At 44.0% G+C, this 20,374-nt stretch overlaps 1 protein-coding gene across 2 annotated transcripts in view; it reads right to left on the bottom strand.

Annotated features, from left to right (window-relative positions):
- Positions 1-9,584: 9,584 nt before the first annotated feature.
- The window catches only part of GPRC5C (G protein-coupled receptor class C group 5 member C), a 55,741-nt gene continuing 44,951 nt past the window's right edge, over positions 9,585-20,374 (bottom strand). Inside the window, exons 3-5 of one of the 2 annotated variants that reach the window (XM_063961132.1) lie at positions 14,177-14,271; positions 11,596-11,727; positions 9,585-10,723 (exon numbers count right to left, since the gene is read on the bottom strand). In XM_063961132.1, coding sequence (XP_063817202.1) covers positions 10,697-10,723; positions 11,596-11,727; positions 14,177-14,271 — 254 coding nt within the window. In that variant the 3' untranslated portion in view covers positions 9,585-10,696. Of the gene's footprint in view, positions 10,724-11,340; positions 11,477-11,595; positions 11,728-14,176; positions 14,272-20,374 lie in introns of those variants that run through there. The other variant, XM_063961133.1, reaches the window with a different exon arrangement.

Raw genomic sequence — 20,374 nt, forward strand, 5'->3', positions numbered from 1 at the left:
ATATGTGTGCTCAGTGTGCTGCTTTATTGTGGGGACTGGGGACCACCAGTATAATTAATATTATATAGGAGGAGTACAGTGCAGAGTTTTGCTGACACAGTGACCACCAGTATACTATATATAGCAGTACGGTAGGCCACTGCTGTACCTACCTCTGTGTCGTCATTCATTAAGTATACTATCCATCTACATTCTATACCTGTGGTGCATTTTAGTTTTGCAGTTTGCTGACACAGTGACCACCAGTATACTATATATAGCAGTACGGTAGGCCACTGCTGTACCTACCTCTGTGTCGTCATTCATTAAGTATACTATCCATCTACATTCTATACCTGTGGTGCATTTTAGTTTTGCAGTTTGCTGACACAGTGACCACCAGTATACTATATATAGCAGTACAGTAGGCCACTGCTGTACCTACCTCTGTGTCATCATTCATTAAGTATACTATCCATCTACATTCTATACCTGTGGTGCATTTTAGTTTTGCAGTTTGCTGACACAGTGACCACCAGTATACTATATATAGCAGTACGGTAGGCCACTGCAGTACCTACCTCTGTGTCGTCATTCATTAAGTATACTATCCATCTACATTCTATACCTGTGGTGCATTTTAGTTTTGCAGTTTGCTGACACAGTGACCACCAGTATACTATATATAGCAGTACGGTAGGCCACTGCTGTACCTACCTCTGTGTCGTCATTCATTAAGTATACTATCCATCTACATTCTATACCTGTGGTGCATTTTAGTTTTGCAGTTTGCTGACACAGTGACCACCAGTATACTATATATAGCAGTACGGTAGGCCACTGCTGTACCTACCTCTTTGTCGTCATCCATTAAGTATACTATCCATCTACATTCTATACCTGTGGTGCATTTTAGTTTTGCAGTTTGCTGACACAGTGACCACCAGTATACTATATATAGCAGTACGGTAGGCCACTGCTGTACCTACCTCTGTGTCGTCATTCATTAAGTATACTATCCATCTACATTCTATACCTGTGGTGCATTTTAGTTTTGCAGTTTGCTGACACAGTGACCACCAGTATACTATATATAGCAGTACGGTAGGCCACTGCTGTACCTACCTCTGTGTCGTCATCCATTAAGTATACTATTCATCTACATTCTATACCTGTGGTGCATTTTAGTTTTGCAGTTTGCTGACACAGTGACCACCAGTATACTATATATAGCAGTACGGTAGGCCACTGCTGTACCTACCTCTGTGTCGTCATCCATTAAGTATACTATCCATCTGCAATCTATACCTGTGGTGCATTTTAGTTTTGCAGTTTGCTGACACAGTGACCACCAGTATACTATATATAGCAGTACGGTAGGCCACTGCTGTACCTACCTCTGTGTCGTCATCCATTAAGTATGCTATCCATCTACATTTTATACCTGTGGTGCATTTTAGTTTTGCAGTTTGCTGACACAGTGACCACCAGTATACTATATATAGCAGTACGGTAGGCCACTGCTGTACCTACCTCTGTGTCGTCATCCATTAAGTATACTATCCATCTACATTCTATACCTGTGGTGCATTTTAGTTTTGCAGTTTGCTGACACAGTGACCACCAGTATACTATATATAGCAGTACGGTAGGCCACTGCTGTACCTACCTCTGTGTCGTCATTCATTAAGTATACTATCCATCTACATTCTATACCTGTGGTGCATTTTAGTTTTGCAGTTTGCTGACACAGTGACCACCAGTATACTATATATAGCAGTACGGTAGGCCACTGCTGTACCTACCTCTGTGTCGTCATCCATTAAGTATACTATCCATCTACATTCTATACCTGTGGTGCATTTTAGTTTTGCAGTTTGCTGACACAGTGACCACCAGTATACTATATATAGCAGTACGGTAGGCCACTGCTGTACTTCCTCTGTGTCGTCATCCATTAAGTATACTATCCATCTACATTCTATACCTGTGGTGCATTTTAGTTTTGCAGTTTGCTGACACAGTGACCACCAGTATACTATATATAGCAGTACGGTAGGCCACTGCTGTACCTACCTCTGTGTCGTCATCCATTAAGTATACTATCCATCTACATTCTATACCTGTGGTGCATTTTAGTTTTGCAGTTTGCTGACACAGTGACCACCAGTATACTATATATAGCAGTACGGTAGGCCACTGCTGTACCTACCTCTGTGTCGTCAAGTATACTATCCATCCATACCTGTGGTGCATTTCAGCTGTGCGCAGTAAATATAGTAGTAGGCCATTGCTATTGATACTGGCATATAATTCCACACATTAAAAAATGGAGAACAAAAATGTGGAGGTTAAAATAGGGAAAGATCAAGATCCACTTCCACCTCGTGCTGAAGCTGCTGCCACTAGTCATGGCCGAGACGATGAAATGCCATCAACGTCGTCTGCCAAGGCCGATGCCCAATGTCATAGTAGAGAGCATGTAAAATCCAAAAAACAAAAGTTCAGTAAAATGACCCAAAAATCAAAATCGTCTGAGGAGAAGCGTAAACTTGCCAATATGCCATTTACGACACGGAGTGGCAAGGAACGGCTGAGGCCCTAGCCAATGTTCATGGCTAGTGGTTCAGCTTCACATGAGGATGGAAGCACTCATCCTCTCGCTAGAAAAATGAAAAGACTTAAGCTGGCAAAAGCACAGCAAAGAACTGTGCGTTCTTCTAGATCACAAATCCCCAAGGAGAGTCCAATTGTGTCGGTTGCGATGCCTGACCTTCCCAACACTGGACGGGAAGAGCTTGCGCCTTCCACCATTTGCACGCCCCCTGCAAGTGCTGGAAGGAGCACCTGCAGTCCAGTTCCTGATAGTCAAATTGAAGATGTCACTGTAGAAGTACACCAGGATGAGGATATGGGTGTTGCTGGCGCTGGGGAGGAAATTTACAAGGAGGATTCTGATGGTGAGGTGGTTTGTTTAAGTCAGGCACCCGGGGAGACACCTGTTGTCCGTGGGACGAATATGGCCATTGACATGCCTGGTCAAAATACAAAAAAAAATCACCTCTTCGGTGTGGAATTATTTCAACACATATGCGGACAACAGGTGTCAAGCCGTGTGTTGCCTTTGTCAAGCTGTAATAAGTAGGGGTAAGGACGTTAACCACCTCGGAACATCCTCCCTTATACGTCACCTGCAGCGCATTCATCATAAGTCAGTGACAAGTTCAAAAACTTTGGGTGACAGCGGAAGCAGTCCACTGACCACTAAATCCCTTCCTCTTGTAACCAAGCTCCTGCAAACCACACCACCAACTCCCTCAGTGTCAATTTCCTCCTTACCCAGGAAAGCCAATAGTCCTGCAGGCCATGTCACTGTCAAGTCTGACGAGTCCTCTCCTGCCTGGGATTCCTCCGATGCATCCTTGAGTGTAACGCCTACTGCTGCTGGCGCTGCTGTTGTTGCTGCTGGGAGTCGATCGTCATCCCAGAGGGGAAGTCGGAAGACCACTTGTACTACTTCCAGTAAGCAATTGACTGTCCAACAGTCCTTTGCGAGGAAGATGAAATATCACAGCAGTCATCTTGCTGCAAAGCAGATAACTCAGGCCTTGGCAGCCTGGGCGGTGAGAAACGTGGTTCCGGTATCCATCGTTAATTCAGAGGCAACTATAGACTTGATTGAGGTACTGCGTCCCCGGTACCAAATACCATCTAGGTTCCATTTCTCTAGGCAGGCGATACCGAAAATGTACACAGACCTCAGAAAAAGACTCACCAGTGTCCTAAAAATGCAGTTGTACCCAATGTCCACTTAACCACGGACATGTGGACAAGTGGAGCAGGGCAGACTCAGGACTATATGACTGTGACAGCCCACTGGGTAGATGTATTGCCTCCCGCAGCAAGAACAGCAGCGGCGGCACCAGTAGCAGCATCTCGCAAACACCAACTCGTTCCTAGGCAGGCTACGCTTTGTATCACCGCTTTCCATAAGAGGCACACAGCTGACAACCTCTTACGGGAACTGAGGAAGATCATCGCAGAATGGCTTACCCCAATTGGACTCTCCTGGGGATTTGTGACATCGGACAACGCCAGCAATATTGTGCGTGCATTACATCTGGGCAAATTCCAGCACGTCCCATGTTTTGCACATACATTGAATTTGGTGGTGCAGAATTATTTAAAAAACGTCAGGGGCGTGCAAGAGATGCTGTCGGTGGCCCGTAGAATTGCGGGCCACTTTCGGCATTCAGGCACCGCGTACAGAAGACTGGAGCACCACCAAACATTCCTGAACCTGCCCTGCCATCATCTGAAGCAAGAGGTGGTAACGAGGTGGAATTCAACCCTCTATATGCTTCAGAGGATGCAGGAGCAGCAAAAGGCCATTCAAGCCTATACATCTGCCCACGATATAGGCAAAGGAGGGGGAATGCACCTGACTCAAGCGCAGTGGAGAATGATTTCAACGTTGTGCAAGGTTCTGCAACCCTTTGAACTTGCCACACGTGAAGTCAGTTCAGACACTGCCAGCCTGAGTCAGGTCATTCCCCTCATCAGGCTTTTGCAGAAGAAGCTGGAGACATTGAAGGAGGAGCTAAAACAGAGCGATTCCGCTAGGCATGTGGGACTTGTGGTTGGAGCCTTTAATTCGCTTAACCAGGATTCACGGGTGGTCAATCTGTTGAAATCAGAGCACTACATTTTGGCCACCGTGCTCGATCCTAGATTTAAAACCTACGTTGTATCTCTCTTTCCGGCAGAGATAAGTCTGCAGAGGTTCAAAGACCTGCTGGTGAGAAAATTGTCAAGTCAAGCGGAACGTGACCCGTCAACAGCTCCTCCTTCACATTCTCCCGCAACTGGGGGTGCGAGGAAAAGGCTAAGAATTCCAAGCCCACCCGCTGGCGGTGATGCAGGGCAGTCTGGAGCGAGTGCTGACATCTGGTCCGGACTGAAGGACCTGCCAACGATTACTGACATGTCGTCTACTGTCACTGCATATGATTCTCTCACCATTGAAAGAATGGTGGAGGATTATATGAGTGACCGCATCCAAGTAGGCACGTCAGACAGTCCGTACGTATACTGGCAGGAAAAAGAGGCAATTTGGAGGCCCTTGCACAAACTGGCTTTATTCTACCTAAGTTGCCCTCCCTCCAGTGTGTACTCCGAAAGAGTGTTTAGTGCAGCCGCTCACCTTGTCAGCAATCGGCGTACGAGGTTACTTCCAGAAAATGTGGAGAAGATGATGTTCATCAAAATGAATTATAATCAATTCCTCCGTGGAGACATTCACCAGCAGCAATTGCCTCCAGAAAGTACACGGGGACCTGAGATGGTGGATTCCAGTGGGGACGAATAAATAATCTGTGAGGAGGGGGATGTACACAGTGAAAATTGGAGGATGATGATGAGGTGGACATCTTGCCTCTGTAGAGCCAGTTTGTGCAAGGAGAGATTGATTGCTTCTTTTTTGGTGGGGGCCCAAACCAACCAGTCATTTCAGTCACAGTCGTGTGGCAGACCCTGTCGCTGAAATGATGGGTTCGTTAAAGTGTGCATGTCCTGTTTATACAACATAAGGGTGGGTGGGAGGGCCCAAGGACAATTCCATCTTGCACCTCTTTATTCTTTCATTTTTCTTTGCATCATGTGCTGTTTGGGGACAATTTTATTGAAGTGCCATCCTGTCTGACACTGCAGTGCCACTCCCAGATGGGCCAGGTGTTTGTGTCGGCCACTTGGGTCGCTTAGCTTAGCCATCCAGTGACCTTGGTGCGCCTCTTTTTTTCTTTGCATCATGTGCTGTTTGGGGACAATTTTTTGGAAGTGCCATCCTGCCTGACACTGCAGTGCCACTCCTAGATGGACCAGGTGTTTGTGTCGGCCACTTGTGTCGCTTAGCTTAGCCATCCAGCGACCTCGGTGCAAATTGTAGGACTAAAAATAATATTGTGAGGTGTGAGGTGTTCAGAATAGACTGGAAATGAGTGGAAATTATGGTAATTGAGGTTAATAATACTATGGGATCAAAATGACCCCCAAATTCTATGATTTAAGCTGTTTTTTAGGTTTTTTTTGAAAAAACACCCGAATCCAAAACACACCCGAATCCGACAAAAAATTTTCGGTGAGGTATTGCCAAAACGAGGCCGAATCCAAAACACGGCCGCGGAACCGAATCCAAAACCAAAACACAAAACCCGAAAAATGTCCGGTGCACATCACTAGAAATCACAGACAAATACACAGGGTACCAGTAAACAAATGCTAAGAAAAAAATGCAATCAGAAATACAAGAAGAAATCTTTCATTCTTTATTAAAAGCATCAGCTATGAGCCAGCAAAATATTAGTTTGGAAAAAGCTGTAAATTGAAGAAGCTTACATTTTATTTATATTAACCAGTTAATCAAAATCGTTCATGCATTCAATTTGGAACACGATTGTGGTTTCACAGAAAGTTGTCGATGACACAGTCTTCTCATGGTAGCCTCGCATAACTACTCTGTGCTGTTGGAGGATCCTGCACCTTGCTCCATTCACTATAAAACTCTCCGAGGGAAACGTACTAAAGAGCAATTTTTTATCTTCTTCCTAGAGTTCTTCCACCTCCTAAATTACTATTCCAAACTACCCTTTTAGTAGACATCAAAAGATACACATCGCCATCTTTATATTTTTACACATCGAAGATGAGAAACCAACACATGTATTAAGCAGTGGTTTGCTAAAACCACTAAAAAATGTGGTTGTGAGATTCAATACAGTTCAAAAAGCATGCTGTTTGACCTGAAGAAAAAAAAATCATACAGCACACTGGATAGGCCTGCAAAAGAGATTTATATCCGACATGATAATAGAAATGCTGAGATCTCCATGTCATACATTTGCAAACATATGATAAGCACCAGCCACGACAAGGCGTCTCTGCTCTGGTGGTCCTACACTACATGGTTATAGCACCTATTGTACTTTGGGTCCTGTGTTTATGTATTTCTAAGTTGAGAGCCAGCTCACCTGGAGGCATCCCAAGATCCTCAATTTTTAAAAAATGTTTTTCTTCTCTAGATTAATCCCTCCCTTACATGTACCTGTGACGGGCCTATAAATTGATTTGACCAACTACCATCCTGTGTATCAATGCTGTTTAACCTATCTGGCCAGTCAGAAAATGAGGAGGTACAATACATTTATTAAGTGGGAAATCATTATCAATGGAATGAAGTGGATAAAAAACTTATTATTTTATGTATGTCAAATTAATTAGGATTAGTTATATTAAATTGCCAATAAAAATGTATTTATGACGCAGGAGACGATATTTTATGTCACTATAAATGGTTTCCTATCAATAAGTGACAACCGAAAATCAGCTTTATCGGATTGATAAATGAGCAATGTGATCTGACTGGTCTCACAGGTTCTTCTGTCCTCGCCAACCCTAAAACTGTGAACACAGGGACAATCGGAATGTTAAGACCCTAGTCTAACACATGAATAAGACTTAAGTTAATTCTTTCCACAAATGTCTGAGGACAAAGAAGTTGTATTAAAGGCATAAATCAGCGGCAAACACTGGCTAATAAACAAATATTTACTGTCAGGCAAAGAATCTACTGAAATGACATCACTGACGATCTCATCAGGTTCTAAAAACCCTGGTTTAGAATTGTTATCTTCCCCTATTACTAATAGCAACGAGACATAGCATTTACTGGATGGAGGAAGGCTGTTTTTGTAACTATGGAAATATTCACTTGGAGCTGTTGCAACATCTATGGAATGAGTTAGTGCAATGGTTCTCAAACTGTGTGCTGTGGCACCCTGGGGTGCCTCAGGACACTTGAAGGGGGGCATTGGATTGGTGGACCAAGTCAAATTATTTATGGTAAATGGTAAATGTATTAGGCAAAAGCAGTGCTGGTTGCTGCTAATCACGACATATGTGGACAAACAGATCTTGTCTCCCATCACATAGCTGTATTGATGACATATAAACACAATTTACTTTATTTAATATTTCATTCTAAATTTCTCAGTAATAAACTTTTGGCCTAGGGGTGGCGTGAATTTTTTTTTTTTATACTGTAGGGCGCCATGATTTAAAAAAGTTTGAGAACCACTGAGTTAGTGCTTAAGCTATTTAACTTTTTAGTAGTTTTATTGTTGTCTTCCACAAAATAAACATGTGAGACCTGGGAAGGGGGCCTACTGTACTTTCTCGGGAATCTGTGAGGAATCCCTGTAATTCGATAGTCTCCCAAACAGTAAGAAAGTATGGTGTAAGTTGACAGCATTGTCACCTCACAGCGCTAGTCATGAGTTTGATTTCCCACCTGAGCATAACAGTGTGAAGTTTTTATGGGAGATGTACCAAACCTTGGAAAGTGATAAAGTGGAGAGAAATAAAGTACCTGCCAATCAGCTCCTAACTGCCATGTTACAGGCTTTTTGAAAACAGACAGTTAGGAGCTGATTGGCTGATTGTTTATTTTTCTGCATTTTGTCACTCTCCAAGACTTAGTGTGTTCTATCCATATTAGAGTGAGTTTCCTCAGGGTATTCCGTATCCTCTTAAAGTATTAGCAAAAGCTGGCAGGTCAACTGACGGCTACTTCTAAATGTACCATAGCATGTGTGTGTGCTTGTGGGTTATGACATTTCTACCGCTTTTAGACCAACTACTGTGGGTCACAGCCAGGAGCCTGACACGGGTGCTACCCTACTGCGACCCGCTTCAGGCCCCTTTTACACGGCCATCTACAAACCGGCATATTGCCGGGTTGGTGACATCGCCGATGATGCGGTGGGGGGCGGCGCTTGGAGATCACGTGATCTCCAAGCGCCGCCCGTACATTCACTGTAAACGGGAAGCCGCGTCGATGCGACCCGGCTACCATTTACACAGCACAGTTTGCCGGGTTGAACACGTGTTCATCCCTGAAAATTACCCGAGTTGGAATACCGGGTTCCAACTCTGCCCTTTTACACCAACCAGCAACACGGGTTATGCAAGTTCATGTGCAATAACCCGTGTTATATGCTGGCGGTGTAAAAGGGGTATTAGACTTTAAGCTCCAATGAGGCAGAGTCAAATATTTTCTGTACAGTTTTGCATAATTGGTAGCATTCTAGAAATAAATGATAAAACCAGGGGCATAAGAAGAGAGTAGGGGGTCCATGTGCAGTCTCCGTCCGGGGCCCCTCGCCTCTGCTGTAGCTAGCAGCACTGCTCTCAGCACTAGCAGACTTTGGCACTGTGCCAGAGCCTACTGCGCAAACGCAGGTCTCCGAGGAAATGGCACAGCGGTCATTTCCCTACTGTGCATGTGTGAAAAAGCTGGGAAAATGGCCACTGATTTTGAAGCGCTGCGGCTACAGACACTGGACTCTGGAAAGGTAAGTACAGAAGAAATAGGTGCAGGGTGTGCGGTGTGGACTCCCCACCTGGACCCAGTGGTGCCTGTGCACCCATTATAGATACGCCTCTGGATAAAACTAGTAAAGATCTTACATAGTAAGAAAGATGGCGTAGGATGCGACATAAATTACAACATCTTATTAGAAATTTGGGAAATAATGACAGCATAACACAGGTTTTCATTTAAATAAGAGTTTAATTTTTCTTTAACCAGAAAAAAACAACAAAGAAATCTCTAAAGCCACAAAAACACATTTGGAGTGTAGGAATTTAAAGAATTTTCATGGACAATTTAAATAGAAACCAGTGTGGGAATGAGTCCAGCACCTGGTAACTGGGAAAACATGATCAAAGATCACATGATTCTCCAAACAACCAGGGCATTCCCACATACAGACATACAATCACATTCATACGCAAAATATAGTGTAAAAATAAGTTTTTACATTTCTTTTATACAGAATATCAAATAAAATATACACAAGAAAAATTAGTTATTTTGTTTTCCATTTTTAAAAGGTAAGAGAAACTGCCCCATAAATAACAGGTGAAATAAACGGACTTGTAGAATAGAAAGTTTTCTTGAAGGCACTAGGATATTCAGTAGCAATTTGGCAGCAGCTTTTTAACCTTTATATTGCCATAGGGCTTAAAAGGTTGTCTATTGCTATCCACTTATAGTGTACTGTATCTGTCAGAACACCCAGTGGAGGAAGCCATTTTGTGGTGAGACAATAATCATGACAATGCAGTCTATAACTCCACTAGAAACTAGTGTCATAATTGAGACATGAAGCACAAAATGGCTGCCTGCATGACATGTAGGCAAAGGATGAACTTCAAAAATGACTGTGCAAATAAAGCATCAAACCGCATGTGGTTGCATAATGTAACGCCATATTAACCGGATATCAATAAATTTGACCTTCCAATGACATCTAATCCCTTCTATTTAGAGGTCATGTTAAACATTTGCTATGCCGCCTGTGACGGTGATACATGAAATGGAAATTGAATTGCTGAATATTGATAAATATGAACTTTGCTCAACATACAATGCTTGTTTTGGCATAAAATGCATACAAGCCTATTATAATAATTACTTTTCAACAGTACGATGATGATGATGATGATGAAGAACGCCCACCACCAATGACAGTGTACTGAACTTTCTATCAAAGATGTTCTGCAATTACAGTGTCAGCTGTGTATCCAATAATTTGGAACGGATTTTGTTTTTGGAAAAGGGAAGGGCGATTTCCAGCTTTGGTTGTTGTAGAATCAGATCTCACCACTGACTGTACGGGGAGTTTGGCTGAAACAAAAGAAAAAAAAAAACATATGTGTCGCACTGATATAGCATACAATGATGTGTTAGCTACTCAAGACCCCACTGTTATATGTATAACCAACGAATACTAGTCATCAGTCACAACAAACTTGGACAATCCAGAGCTAAACCCTAATAGTTATATTGTATAATCGCTGATTATTGACCAGGAAAGGCAAGGGGTTTCATCTCTAATCCTCAAGTATCTTCATGTTTTCAGAATTTCTGTCTGTGGTTAAGGTGGGATAATTACTGATAAAGCAAAATAGATTAATTCACCTGTGCATCATTATTTATGTCCTGAAACGGAATCCATACTATATCCCAGCGGTCGGTATGCCGGCGGTCACATGACTGACCGTGGCATCCCCATATTGAAGATCCCGACATCGGGTGGGGGGGGTGTAAGTATTTCTACACCCCCCTCTCCTAACCTTCGGGGGTCACGGCTAGGGCCAACCCTCCAGGGCAATGTGGCTACGGCTGAACCATAGGGGGGTAGTGGCTAGGACTAATACACCATTAGTGCCTAACTCTAACCACCCCCGCCCCCCCCCCCCCCCCCCCCATCGACCCTAACCCATATCCCGATACTCCCCTTCGGGATGTCAGCTGTCTGTAATCATTCGTCAGTTTCCTGAGTGGTGTCGGGATTCTGGCGTTGGTCACATGATGCTAAACGTATCCCCCTGAAACCATGACCTGTTGTGGGTGTTTGAGGACTGGAGTTGAAAACCTCTGTGTTAAAGGGATAACACATGACAGTCTATAAACTAAGAAATCCGTTACATGCACTGACTAAGGTGTGTGACTGTATTTGTCCATCACAGAACATACATTAGAATTAGTCATTATACCTGAGCATTATTTGCATTGTGGCGGCTCTGTGCAGAGTATGCGTCCTCTGCTCTCAATGTGGAGTTTCCGCTGATAGCTGGATGAGTGTTGGCAGTGGCTCTTGGAATTATTACATCATATGGAATTTCTCCCTGCGGCCAAAAAATAGGGAGCAACGTTATTGTGGTAAGTAGGAAATAAAATATCCAGCAACTGAATGGGGGCAATACCTGAACATCAATTACCATTTATTTTGCTGGTGTCCTTAAAAGAACCGCTAAATATGAAATAAAATGTGCGTTATAGTCGCAAATATATATATATATATATATATATATATATATTTAATATGCAATTTATAACATATCTATTCAAATACAAATAATGCATTATTTTTTTTACTGACAAATAGCTTAAATCAATAAAATATCACGATTAACCCATAAATTGGGATTTTTCAGTTAGAGGAGATACGTCATTTTACATCAAGTTTATTTTCTACATTGGACTACAATGGATGAGAACCATTATTTTATTTGATATTTAACAAATTGTTATATGAAAGTTCTCTCAAACAATCCAAAACATATTGCTGGCTTATTGGGTGCTGAGGTTTGTTGATGTGGGGGTTTCAACAGTTTTGTAAGGTGTGTTCCTGGCTTCTCCAAGATGTAATTGTTTAAGAAAATCTGCATAAACGTGTCAATACACTGTTCTATTAAGGAAAAGACATCACCTTTACAATCAAGTAATACAGGTTGAGTATCCCTTATCCAAAATGCTTGGGACCAGACGTATTTTGGATATCGGATATTTCCGTATTTTGGAATAATTGCATACCATAATGAGATATCATGGTGATGGGACCTAACTCTAAGCACAGAATGCATTTATGTTTCTTATACACCTTATACACACAGCCTGAAGGTCATTTAATACAATATTTTTAATAACTTTGTGTATTGAGCCATCAAAAAACAAAAGTTTCACTATCTCACTCTCACTCCAAAAAGTCCGTATTTCGGAATATTCCGTATTTCGGATATTTGGATATGGGATACTCAACCTGTAATTCAGTACAATTACATTTCAATGCTATAGGCTAATCCCCAGTTTACCACTGAGTATACTGGGGCAGATGTATTAAGCCTGGAGACAGCATAAGGAAGTCATAAACCAGTGATAAGTGCAAGGTGATAAACGCAACAGCTCCTGACAATTTGCATATTGGAGCTGATTGGCTGGTGCATTTATCACCTCGCATTTAACACTGGTTTATCACTTCCTTATGCCTTCTCCAGGTTAATACATCTGCCCCACTGTTTGCACAAAATCACACTAAAATATATTTGTTATTGTATTAAAAGACACCGCCACCACTATAACTTTGCTGATTCTATAAAGAAGCTATATACTGTATAATGCATATGCTGTAATACAGGACTGCCACACTGCTCTCCTGCCTTTCAAACCACATCCTTCATACTACTCTATTACACTATCATATTATATCGAACACTATATTTAGCTTCAGAAACCTGAAAATTTGCATGGCCCCAGCTGCAGCACTGGAAGCACAAGGGAGATGATGAACACAGCAAAGCAGCAACTGTAGGCTAGGCCTCTCATGGAGCAGATGGGAAGTATTGATGTAAAATACAAATCCGTCCTACTAAATAATTGAACCCCTACTGCTCTGCCGTGGAGTGGTGCTGTAGGTGATCGGAACATGTTTTGGCTCCATTATTGGAAAGCAGGTTATTTGTATTATTAACAGTTATTTAAGTGGAAGCCCAGTATATTGTACCCAGATTGAAGCTTTAATGGCATTACTGCAAAAAAAAAAAAAAAAAAAAAAATATTAAAAAGCTCTGTAGTCAAAACGGGTGGGTTATATTGTTTCTGTGCATGATAAATACTGGCTGCTTTATTTTTACACTGCAATTTAGATTTCAGTTTGAACACACCCCACCTAAATATCTCTGCACAAGTTACATCTGCCCCACCTGCAGTGCATATGGTTTTACCCATTAGAGTGCTTTTTCGGTTTGCTAACAAATATGCTCTGAAATAGTTCCTGTCTCAACAGCTATAGGGGGGAATTCAGTTAGCCACGATAATTAACCATGGACTAATTGATCCCGTGTGACCATTCAATTAACCCTGATTGCAGTCCACAGACTGCAGTTAACTGGGATTTCTTTTTGGGTCTGAGCAAACCCGAAAAGAAATCACGGATAGATAACTAGTTATCGGGTGCCCGAATCATGTTAACACATTCCTCTGGTGAAATGTGCAAAATCCTGCAGTCAAATGCAGAATGAAAAGAGGTCGCTCATCTCTAAATAAAATGGATACATATGCGTTTCCCTGTACCAGGCAAAATTAAGTAAAGAGAAATGTTGAGGCCTTTTAATGGCGTGTGAGATTTGTTGTCTCTCTTGGCGGAGATCAGATATGCTATGAATAGCTGCACAGTGTAACCTGCAAACTGCACAGTCACAGAGCAGCAAGTCAGCCAACTCTAAGAGGAAAACATTGGAGTGGAGAAGTAGCTGAGAACACAGCCTCCGGTTCACCCAGTATGATGAAGCTTCTTACCGTATTCTTATTCATAAGTGCCATCTCCGTGGGCTGGTAGACATTGCTTCTTAACTGTCCACTGTATCCACTGTATGGAGACACTGGCCTCTTGGCTGGCAACAGAGAAAAACAATTAAGTTTACATTATTCCTCATAATTATTCATCATCATTGTCCACATAGTTTTTTTTCCTGCAAATAACTGTATCATTAGACGAAAATTAGCAATTCATTGAGTATGAAAATATATTGTAAAAAGCGAAAATAAACACTAAAGATTCTTTATAAGTTAACATGGAAAAAAGATCTCTAAATAAAAAAAACAATACAAAGGGCGAGATGTAATAGGGTCCGAGATCGCAGGAGGTGCGGGAAGCTGGACAATCTCAGACTTTTTTATTACGAGCAATCATTTTTCAAGGCAAAACCATGCCTTGTAAGTGTTTGCCCCTTTAAAAAATAATCAGAGATCGGCTGGCATCCCTATTACATCTCACCCAAAATATCTAGCTCTAGGGCAGTTCCTTCTAATTAATATGTCTCTGCTGGAGCACGTAAGGGTCTGCTGCCCCTCTAGTAAAGTCAGTCACCCGCAGTGGCTTCAAATTGGAAGAGCTCCCTACTAAATACAGTACATGAAAAAAAGGCATTTTGTTTCCCTCAGCACCCTGAATGATATCAGTAACCAGATATAAATCCCACATAATAATAGAATTCAGAGATCTTCGTTAACTTACACATATTTGCGCAAATGTGTGGTTAAGCCCCAAAGCCGCATCAAGGCGTCTCTGTACATTTGGGGTCCCTAGCGCTATATCTAGGTGCAGGGTGTGGCACCCCAAAACACCAGCATAAGCCAGAAAGCCCATACCAGTGAAAAAAACTATAGTGGTAATAAATTAGTATTTAGGAAGCCGAAGCTATAAAGAAGGTGATACAAAAATGAAATGTAATTAAAAATAAGAATTTACTTACCGATAATTCTATTTCTCGGAGTCCGTAGTGGATGCTGGGGTTCCTGAAAGGACCATGGGGAATAGCGGCTCCGCAGGAGACAGGGCACAAAAGTAAAGCTTTTACAGGTCAGGTGGTGTGTACTGGCTCCTCCCCCTATGACCCTCCTCCAGACTCCAGTTAGGTACTGTGCCCGGACGAGCGTACACAATAAGGGAGGATTTTGAATCCCGGGTAAGACTCATACCAGCCACACCAATCACACCGTACAACTTGTGATCTAAACCCAGTTAACAGTATGATAACAGAGGAGCCTCTGAAAGATGGCTTCCTAAACAATAACCCGAATTAGTTAACAATAACTATGTACAAGTATTGCAGATAATCCGCACTTGGGATGGGCGCCCAGCATCCACTACGGACTCCGAGAAATAGAATTATCGGTAAGTAAATTCTTATTTTCTCTATCGTCCTAAGTGGATGCTGGGGTTCCTGAAAGGACCATGGGGATTATACCAAAGCTCCCAAACGGGCGGGAGAGTGCGGATGACTCTGCAGCACCGAATGAGAGAACTCCAGGTCCTCCTTTGCCAGGGTATCAAATTTGTAAAAATTTACAAACGTGTTCTCCCCTGACCACGTAGCTGCTCGGCAGAGTTGTAATGCCGAGACCCCTCGGGCAGCCGCCCAAGATGAGCCCACCTTCCTTGCGGAATGGGCCTTAACAGATTTAGGCTGTGGCAGGCCTGCCACAGAATGTACAAGTTGAATTTTGTTACAAATCCAACGAGCAATCGACTGCTTAGAAGCAGGTGCACCCAACTTGTTGGGTGCATACAGTATAAACAGCGAGTCAGATTTTCTGACTCCAGCCGTCCTTTAAATGTATATTTTTAAGGCTCTGACAACGTCCAACAACTTGGAGTCCTTCAAGTCGTCTGTAGCCGCAGGCACTACAATAGGCTGGTTCAGGTGAACGCTGATACCACCTTAGGGAGAAAATGCGGACGCGTCCGCAGCTCTGCCCTATGTCGAATGGAAAATTAAATAAGGGCTTTTATAAAACAAAGCCGCCAGTTCAGATACTCTCCCGGCCGAAGCCAGGGCCAGTAACATAGTCACTTTCCATGTGAGATATTTCAAATCCACATTCTTTAGTGGTTCAAACCAATTGGATTTGAGGAAATCTAAAACTACATTTAGATCCCACGGTGCCACCTTAGGCACCACAGGAGGCTGTATATGCAGTACTCCTTTGATAAAAATCTGGACCTCAGGGACTGAGGCCAATTCTTTTTGGAAGAATATTGATAGGGCCGAAATTTGAACCTTAATAGATCCCAATTTGAGACCCATAGACAATCCTGATTGCAGGAAATGTAGGAAAACGACCCAGTTGAAATTCCTCCATCGGAGCACTCCGCTGCTCGCACCACGCAACATATTTTCGCCAAATACGGCGATAATGCTTCGCGGTGACTTCCTTCCTTGCCTTTATCAAGGTAGGAATGACTTCTTCTGGAATGCCTTTTCCTTTTAGGATCTAGCAGTCAAACGCCATGCCGTCAAACGCAGCCGCGGTAATTCTTGAAAAAGACAAGTACCCTGCTGAAGCAGGTCCCTTCTCAGAAGTAGAGGCCACGGATCGTCCGTGACCATCTCTTGAAGTTCCGGGTACCAAGTCCTTCTTGGCCAATCCGGAGCCACTAGTCTTACTCCTCTTTGCCGTATAATCCTCAATACCTTTGGTATGAGAGGCAGAGGAGGAAACACATATACCGACTGGTACACCCAAGGTGTTACCAGCGCGTCCACAGCTATTGCCTGCGGATCTCTTGACCTGGCGCAATACCTGTCCAGTGTTTTTTTTTTTTTTTTTTGAGGCGAGACGCCATCATGTCCACCATTGGTTTTACCCAACGGTTTAATAGCATGTGGAAAACTTCTGGATGAAGTCCCCACTCTCCCGGGTGAAGGTCGTGTCTGCTGAGGAAGTCTGCTTCCCAGTTGTCCACGCCCGGGATGAATACTGCTGACAGTGCTATCACGTGATTCTCCGCCCAGCGAAGGATCCTGGCAGCTTCTGCCATTGCCCTCCTGCTTCTTGTGCCGCCCTGTCTGTTTACATGGGCGACTGCCGTGATGTTGTCCGACTGGATCAACACCGGTCTTCCTTGAAGCAGAGGTTCCGCCTGGCTTAGAGCATTGTAGATTGCTCTTAGTTCCAGAATGCTTATGTGAAGAGACTTTTTCAGGCTCGACCACACTCCCTGGAAATTTCTTCCCTGTGTGACTGCTCCCCAGCCTCTCAGGCTGGCCTCCGTGGTCACCAGGATCCAATCCTGCATGCCGAATCTGCGGCCCTCCAATAGATGAGCCTCCTGCAACCACCACAGAAGGGATACCCTTGTCCTCGGCGACAGGGTTATCCGCAGGTGCATCTGAAGATGCGACCCTGACCATTTGTCCAACAGATCCCTTTGCATGGAATCTGCCGAAAGGGATTGCTTCGTAAGAAGCTACCATTTTTTCCCAGGACTCTTGTGCATTGATGTACAGACACCTTTCCTGGTTTTAGGAGGTTCCTGACCAGGTCAGATAACTCCTTGGCTTTTTCTTCGGGAAGAAAAACCTTTTTCTGAACTGTGTCCAGAATCATCCCCAGGAACAGCAGACGAGTTGTCGGCATTAATTGGGATTTTGGAATATTCAGAATCCATCCGTGCTGCTTTAGCACCTCTTGAGATAGTGCTAAACCCATCTCTAGCTGTTCTCTGGACCTTGCCCTTATTAGGAGATCGTCCAAGTATGGGATAATTAATACGCCTTTTCTTCGAAGAAGAAATATTATCTCGGCCATTACCTTTGTAAAGACCCGAGGTGCCGTGGACAAACCAAACGGCAGCGTCTGAAACTGATAGTGACAGTTTTGTACAACGAACCTGAGGTACCCCTGGTGTGAGGGGTAATTGGAACGTGGAGATACGCATCCTTGATGTCCAAGGATACCATAAAGTCCCCTTCTTCCAGGTTCGCTATCACTGCTCTGAGTGACTCCATCTTGAACTTGGACTTCTTTATGTACAGGTTCAAGGACTTCAGATTTAGAATAGGCCTTACCGAGCCATCCGGCTTCGGTACCACAAAAAGAGTGGAATAATACCCCTTCCCTTGTTGTAGAAGAGGTACCTTGACTATCACCTGCTGAGAATACAGCTTGTGAATGGCTTCCAAAACCGTCTCCCTTTCTGAGGGGGACGTTGGTAAAGCAGACTTCAGGAAACGGCGAGGTGGCTCTGTCTCTAATTTCAACCTGTACCCCTGAGATATTATCTGCAGGATCCAGGGATTTACCTGCGAGTGAGCCCACTGCGCGCTGTAATTCTTGAGACGACCGCCTACCGCCCCCGAGTCCTCTTGCGAAGCCCCAGCGTCATGCTGAGGCTTTTGTAGAAGCCGGGGAGGGCTTCTGTTCCTGGGAAGGAGCTGCCTGTTGCTGTCTCTTCCCTCGTCCTCTGCCTCGTGGCAGATATGAATAGCCCTTTGCTCTCTTATTTTTAAAGGAACGAAAGGGCTGCGTTGAAAGGTCGGTGCCTTTTTCAGTTGGGGAGTGACTTGAGGTAGAAAGGTGGATTTCCCGGCCGTAGCCGTGGCCACCAAATCCGATAGACCGACCCCAAATAACTCCTCTACGCATCGCCTGTCCACTGTCGTGTCCATAAAGCTCTTCTGGCCGAAATGGACATAGCACTTACCCGTGATGCCAGTGTGCAGATATCTCTCTGTGCATCACGCATATAAAGAAATGCATCCTTTATTTGTTCTAACGACAGTAAAATATTGTCCCTGTCCAGGGTATCAATATTTTCGATCAGGGACTCTGACCAAACTACCCCAGCACTGCACATCCAGGCAGTCGCAATAGCTGGTCGTAGTATAACACCTGTATGTGTGTATATACCTTTTTGGATATTTTCCATCCTCCTATCTGATGGATCTTTAAGTGCGGCCGTCTCAGGAGAGGGTAACGCCACTTGTTTTGATGAGCGTGTTAGCGCTTTGTCCACCCTAGGAGGTGTTTCCCAGCGCTCCCTAACCTCTGGCGGGAAAGGGTATAAAGCCAATAACTTCTTTGAAATTAGCAGTTTTTTATCGGGGCACCTCACGCTTCATCACACACGTCATTTAATTCTTCTGATTCGGTAAAAACTACTGGTAGTTTTTTCACACCCCACATAATACCCTGTTTAGTGGTACCTGTAGTATCAGCTAAATGTAACATCTCCTTTATTGCCAAAATCATATAACGTGTGGCCCTACTGGAAAATACGGTTGATTCGTCACCTTCACCACCGGAATCAGTGCCTGTGTCTGGGTCTGTGTCGACCGACTGAGGCAAGGGGCGTTTTACAGCCCCTGACGGTGTTTGAGGCGCCTGGACAGGCACTAATTGAGTGTCCGGCCGCCTCATGTCGGCAAACGACTGCTTAAGCGAGTCGACGCTATCCCGTAATTCCACAAATAAAGGCATCCATTCTGGTGTCGACCCCCTAGAAGGTGACATCCTCATATTTGGCAATTGCTCCGCCTCCACACCAATAACGTCCTCATACATGTCGACACACACGTACCGACACACAGCAGACACACAGGGAATGCTATATACGAAGACAGGACCCACTAGCCCTTTGGGGAGACAGAGGGAGAGTCTGCCAGCACACACCAAAAAGCGCTATATATGACAGGGATAGCCTTATGATTAAGTGCTCCCTTATAGCTGCTTTTATATTAATATATTGCCATTTATTTTGCCCCCCCTCTCTGTTATACCCTGTTTCTGTAGTGCAGTGCAGGGGAGAGACCTGGGAGCCTTCCTGACCAGCGGAGCTGTGACAGAAAATGGCGCCGTGTGCTGAGGAGATAGGCCCCGCCCCTTTTTCGGCGGGCTCGTCTCCCGCTATTTAGTACATTTAGGCAGGGGTAAATATCTCCATATAGCCTCTGGGGCTATATGTGAGGTATTTTTAGCCTTTTTAAAGGTTTTCATTTGCCTCCCAGGGCGCCCCCCCCCCAGCGCCCTGCACCCTCAGTGACTGCCGTGTGAAGTGTGCTGAGAGGAAAATGGCGCACAGCTGCAGTGCTGTGCGCTACCTTAAGAAGACTGCAGGAGTCTTCAGCCGCCGATTCTGGACCTCTTCTTGCTTCAGCATCTGTGAGGGGGCCGGCGGCGTGGCTCCGGTGACCATCCAGGCTGTACCTGTGA

This window comes from Pseudophryne corroboree, chromosome 3 (assembly GCF_028390025.1).
Source record: "Pseudophryne corroboree isolate aPseCor3 chromosome 3, aPseCor3.hap2, whole genome shotgun sequence".
Classification (NCBI taxonomy): domain Eukaryota; kingdom Metazoa; phylum Chordata; class Amphibia; order Anura; family Myobatrachidae; genus Pseudophryne; species Pseudophryne corroboree.